Here is a 6,062-nt window from a genome sequence, read left to right as displayed (position 1 = left end):
AACGTTGTCATGTTGCCGTTGTTCAGCATGGAAACATTCATTAGCTAACAATGACATTATTGTTCTATTAATATAAAGGGAGGTCAGGTACTCTTTAAAACAGCTGCTAGTTATGGGTACTTTTTACTGAAGTACATTTCAACGCCTCTTTACTTTGACTTGAGTAAAGAAGTTTAGTCAGTACTTCTACTTTCACCAGAGTATTTTAAACACGAGTATCTGTACTTCTACTCGAGTAAAGGATGTGTGTACTCTACTAAAGCTTCCCTTTGTCTGTGGGATCTGCTTTCCTCAGCAGAGATCACAGGCAGAGGATGAAAGACCAGCGCCGGACAAAAGGCCTGTGAAGAGTTAAAAGTACACAAAACATTCCTTTTTACTTTTTCTAGGAACACGGTGGGACATTTGAAGAAAACTGAGAGTGGACGTCACACACTGAAAGGGGGAATTAAACTTCACACATTAAGATGAGTAAAGACATTTTACACGTATTTTATGAGGGTCTCCATTAGCATTAGTGGGGCCAACACACAAACAGTCAAACACACATTTACACAATCAGCTCATTTCATGAAATGATCAATCAAATACGGAAGAGAAAACTAAAATGATCATCCTATAGAGTGGTGCAGTGACGAGTCCTAAAACCCGGATGTGAGTCAGCATTTCACCACTTCCTGTTCCCTCGTCTCAGAGCCAATGGGATCTCTCCATAGGATTTAGGAAAATATCTGTAACTAAGGTCTGTGGTTGAGACACAATTGAAGAGACGGATCACGTTTTGTTCTACGACATTAAATCCATCAGCAGTGACCCCACTGGTGATTTCTGAAGAGTTTACGTGTGTAACTGCCTCTGTGTCAGTCAGCGCAGTATTTCTGAGTTATTTATTTTGGTAGGAACCAAAGTTCTCTAAGGCGGAACCTTTGTTTTTATATCGCATGTTTCCGGCAGGACATACTTTAGCGTAACACTCATCCGAAAAGTCCGCTGATTTAGTACATGTTTTTAAGTGCTGATGCATCTGCAAAATAGCTCTTAGCATCAAGATAAACAATCGTACAGAGTAATACCAAGCTACACAATTTTCCTCATGCAATGCAGCTACTAAGGTATACTTTGCTGACGTTTTTTGTGTGTGTTTTCTGTTCTTGTTTGTATTAAATTGTTTTTATACAGCTAAGGGCTAACACATGTTGGGCTTAGTTAGATTGGTCTTTGTGTTTTGTTGAATTATATGTAACCAAAGTGTATTGTGTATACAGTAGCCTAATTGAAAGTGACGACATTACCAGGACAATGTTGGGATATTACTGTATGTTTTGTTATTATTTTGACTAGTGATTATTGTATTTGTGTATTATGTTTTTTGATTACAGTTTTCACGGTCTGGATGAACCAAATAAATCCTGCCAGTAAATTAAAAACTCGTTGCTGTCGTCTGTACTGAGGGAATTACAGTGAAAACTTAACTGCTCACGAAGACAGCACCAAAGAGCAGTGAATGACAACAGTAAGGCAAGTAAGATGTCCCGAAATGGCGAAGAGCACACAATTGCAGATGTACATTTCCCAGACATGGAGTCACACGCACCTGACAAGACAGAGTGTGTGCACGAGCACAGCTCAACCGTGCAGCCACAAGCGACTGAAGGCATCATAGTGGACAACCCCGCTTCCTCAGAAGAGCCACCATTAGGCCAAAGAGTCCGCAGAATGACGGAAAAGGGTCAAGAACAGCATGATGAGCAAGTAATAAAGGTTGCACATCGGTTCAGTGTGTGCTATGAGAAGTGGAAGGATGCCACTAAAGAAGCCAACCAAGCGCTGAGTGGAAAGTGCTCAGACGACCTGCTAGATGGACAAATTACTAAAGTACGCAATACCTCTAGGAGTCTAAATGACGTTTATGACGATTGGAAACGCCTTGAGGTTCCTGACCTTAACACACGTCGCAAAATCGACACCTGTGAAACAGTAACAAAGAAGATGGTTAAGGATGCAATGGACCTTATAGATGCAAGGGAGGAAGCTACAGCCCATAGGCATACTACAAGTCAAAGACATGAAGAACATCGAGTCATTGAAGAGGTAATGTCTGTAGCCTCAGGAAGGACAGGCATTAGCTCTCGCCACACTAAGTGCTCCTCTGCAAGCAGGAAGAGTGCAGCTGCTGAGGTTGCTGCCAACAAAGCCACCTTAGAAGTACAGCTGGAGCAAGAGCATTATATTAAAGAGCTTCAGAGACTGGAAGTTGAAGCCGCTCAGATAAAAGCCAAACAAGAGGCTGAAAATGCAGAGAGACAAAGAGTGCTAGAAGCCAAGCGCAGAGAACTAGATCGATTGGAGACTATTAAGAAGCTAAAGGCTGCCGAGGCACGACAGCAAGTATATGACCAGAGTATACATTCATGTCCGGCAACTAAGGCCGACGGCTCAGATGAAGAAATAAATTATCTTCTCCATCGTGGCTCTGTGAAGAAAGAAGAGGAAGTCAAGCCTCAAACTATAAATGATCTTCTCCATCGTGTCTCTGTGAAGAAAGAAGAAGAAGTCAAGCCTCAAACTAGCCCGCTGCGGCACCATTTTACACCACCAGCTGTAGCACAAGCAAGGCAAGAAAACAAATATGAAGATGGCACAACAGCTCTCGTCAAAGCGCTGGCAGAAGCCATCAGTGCGAGTCGCATTCCTCTACCTGAACCTACAGTGTTCAGTGGTGACCCACTCCGATTCAACGACTGGAAAGTGTCCTTTCAGACGCTCGTTGACAGGAAGAACATACCAGCTGAAGAGAAGATATATTATCTACGCAAGTATGTGGGTGGATCTGCTAAAAGGGCCATAGAGAGCTACTTTTTACTTGGCACAGAGCCAGTGTATTATGCAGCATGGGACATCCTAGAAGAGCGATACGGCAATCCATTCCTCATCGCCAAGGCCTTCAGAGAGAAGCTCGACGCGTGGCCCAAGATAAGCTCCAAAGGCAGTATGGAACTTCAAGAACTCGCCGACTTCCTGCGCTGCTGTGAGGCAGCCATGTCTCAGATCAGAGGTCTTGAAATACTTAATGATTGCAACGAGAACCAGAAAATTCTCTCTAAACTCCCAGACTGGTTGACTTCAAGGTGGAATAGGAAAGTCATAGAAGCAGAAGAAGACACTCACATGTTCCCGAGCTTCAGCCAGTTTGTCAAGTTTCTCACACGTGAAGCTAAAATCGCTTGCAGCCCAATAACATCTCTTCATGCTCTTAAGCCAAGTGAAAGGATTCCAGACAAGAGTGTAAAGAGCGGAGGTCCTGGAGCAAAGGTGTTAGCAACCACCTCAGATGAGAAAGTCGTCGTCACAAGCTGTGTCTTCTGTGAGAAGGCAGGACACAGTCTACAAAGGTGTTACAAGTTTATGCAAGGGACAATCTTGGAGCGAATCAAGTTTGTTCAAGAAAATAAATTGTGTTTTGGCTGTCTCAATTTTGGCCACCGATCTAAAGATTGTAGAGAAAGAGACAGCTGCGACACCTGTGAGAGAAGACACCCAACTTGTCTTCATGACGATCGCACCAAGGAAGAAAGGATGTCTACAAGATCTGACAGAGCAAGGTACAGTGACAAAGACAAAGAAGAGTACAAAGAAAGGAAGAATGAACAGTCACAAGACCAGTCAGAGAGACCATCACGTGAGGCGACGGCACTTAGAGTCATCCAGAATGTTGGAGACACTCATACCTCCACAATAATTCCAGTGTGGGTGTCATCTACAAGTGTGCCAAGTCGTGAAGTTCTGGTGTACGCACTCCTTGATACACAAAGTGACACAACCTTTATCCTCGACGAGACAGCGAAGGCTCTCGATGCTAAGAGTGAACCAGTTCAGCTAAACCTCTCCACGTTGGCTTCAAGAAACACAATCGTGTCCTGTCGGAAGCTAGCTGGTCTACAAGTTAGAGGTTTTTATTCAGACAAGATAATCACTCTTCCAGTGACTTACTCAAGAGAGTTTATCCCTGCAAACAGAGACCATATTCCCACACCAGATACGGCGAAAGCATGGCCTCATCTTGAACACATTGCAGATGAGATCGCTCCTCAGCAAAGCTGTGATGTCGGCCTGTTAATTGGCTACAACTGTGCCCAAGCCCTCGTTCCAAGACAAGTGGTGCCTGGTGAGGAACACCAGCCGTTTGCACAGAAGACAGACTTGGGCTGGAGTGTAGTGGGATATGGCAACCCGTGTCTCAACTATGGAGATGCAATTGGAATAAGTCACCAAGTCATGGTGAAGCAAGTGATGCCAGGTCTACCGTCCTCTTCAGACCTCACAAAGGAAGTGCACTATGTCTGTAGGACACAGATCAAAGAAGTTCTCTTACCTGCAGATGTCATCAAGATGTTGGAGTCTGACTTCGTTGAAAGAGCGTCGGAGACCAGCCCCATCTCTCAAGAAGATCTAAGGTTCCTGTCAAAAATGGAAAAGAGCATCAAGTTAAAGAGTGACGGTCATTACGAAATGCCGCTGCCATTCAAGAAAGAAAGACCTAACTTACCTGATAATAAGATCTGTGCTATCCATCGTCTCAGGTGCCTAGAAAGAAAGCTGAGAAGAAACGACCAGTACTACAAAGACTACAAGACCTTCATGGATGAGACCATAAGACGCGGAGATGCAGAAAAGGTCCCAGAGGAAGACATCCACAAAGCTCCAGCTTGGTACATTCCGCATCATGGGGTGTATCATCCACAAAAGCTTGGGAAGATACGCGTTGTCTTCGATTGCTCCGCCAAGTACCAAGGAACGTCCTTGAACGACCACCTCCTGACGGGTCCTGAGTTGACAAACACCTTGGTGGGAGTTCTGTATCGCTTCCGAAGAGGTCCTGTGGCAATCATGTGTGACATCGAACGCATGTTTCACCAGTTCCATGTTAAGGCAGAAGACCAAGATTACCTGCGGTTCCTTTGGTGGGACAATGGAGATCTCGAAAGCCAACCTTCCATCTATCGGATGAAGGTCCACTTGTTTGGTGCAGCATCGTCACCTGGCTGTGCCAACTATGGGCTGAAGCATGTCGCTGCTGAAGGACAAGGAAACTTTAGTGACGACACCATAAAGTTCATTCAACGGAACTTCTACGTTGATGATGGATTGTCAAGTGTAGCATCTGAAGACCAAGCGATCCAACTGGTGAAAGAAGCAAGAGAGCTTTGCAGCACAGGCAAACTCCGGCTGCATAAGTTTATCTCTAACAGCAAGAAGGTCCTAGACACAATCCCAAAAGAAGAATGTGCTGCAGCTGCCAAAGACAAGGACATGGCACTGGGTGAACTGCACATGGAAAGAGCACTCGGTGTGCAGTGGTGCGTGGCTTCTGATTCATCCAGTTCAGAGCCCCTGACACCAAACCACATTTTGACCATGAAGTCCACGATACTCGCTCCACCTCCTGGGAAGTTCGTCAAAGAGAATCCACCTACGCAAGAGATGGCGTCGAGTTCAATTCTTATCCAACCACTTCTGGACAAGATGGAAGAAGGAGTACCTCCTGAGCCTCCAACAGAGACAGAAGTGGACCAAAGATCGCAGGAATGCAAAGGTCGGCAATGTTGTACTCCTGCAAGATGATACTACACCACGTAACCAGTGGAGGATGGCAAAGGTTATCGAAGTGTACCCAGGAAAGGATGGGAAGGTGCGAAGACTCAAGTTGCTCATCAGCGACTCAACCCTTGATGAGAAAGGAAAGCGTATCTCCAAACCTGTCCACCTGGAAAGGCCCATCCATAAGACGGTGACGCTGATGGAAGCAGACTGAAGACTCCGGCCTCTCTCTTTCTTTTCCTCCCCTCTATCTCTCTATCTGTCTCACTACAGGTGCAGTCATGGTGATCGTTCTCTGGGAAGCCAAGGACTGAAGTTTAGTTTTTTTTGTTTATCTTTTCTACGCAGTATGTTGGCTCTCAATAGTTGAAGAAATCATATACATGTGATATGTTTTGGTGGGAGTGTAACTGCCTCTGTGTCAGTCAGCGCAGTATTTCTGAGTTATTTATTTTGGTAGGAAC

General features: G+C 45.0%; 1 protein-coding gene across 1 annotated transcript; it reads left to right on the top strand.

Moving 5' to 3' along the window:
• Positions 1–851: 851 nt before the first annotated feature.
• Positions 852–5,812, top strand: LOC307038950 (uncharacterized protein; the record flags this gene model as incomplete). Its single annotated transcript, XM_079680620.1, has 3 exons — positions 852–1,112; positions 1,380–5,474; positions 5,524–5,812. The coding sequence occupies exons 2-3, from the start codon at positions 1,528–1,530 to the stop codon at positions 5,810–5,812; spliced, it is 4,236 nt and encodes a 1,411-aa protein (XP_079536746.1). The 5' UTR covers positions 852–1,112; positions 1,380–1,527.
• Between the last annotated feature and the right edge of the window lie 250 nt (positions 5,813–6,062).

Source organism: Notothenia rossii (genome assembly GCF_949606895.1).
Source record: "Notothenia rossii genome assembly, chromosome: 5".
Taxonomy (NCBI): Eukaryota; Metazoa; Chordata; class Actinopteri; order Perciformes; family Nototheniidae; genus Notothenia; species Notothenia rossii.
This window is presented reverse-complemented; position numbering and strand designations above follow the sequence as displayed.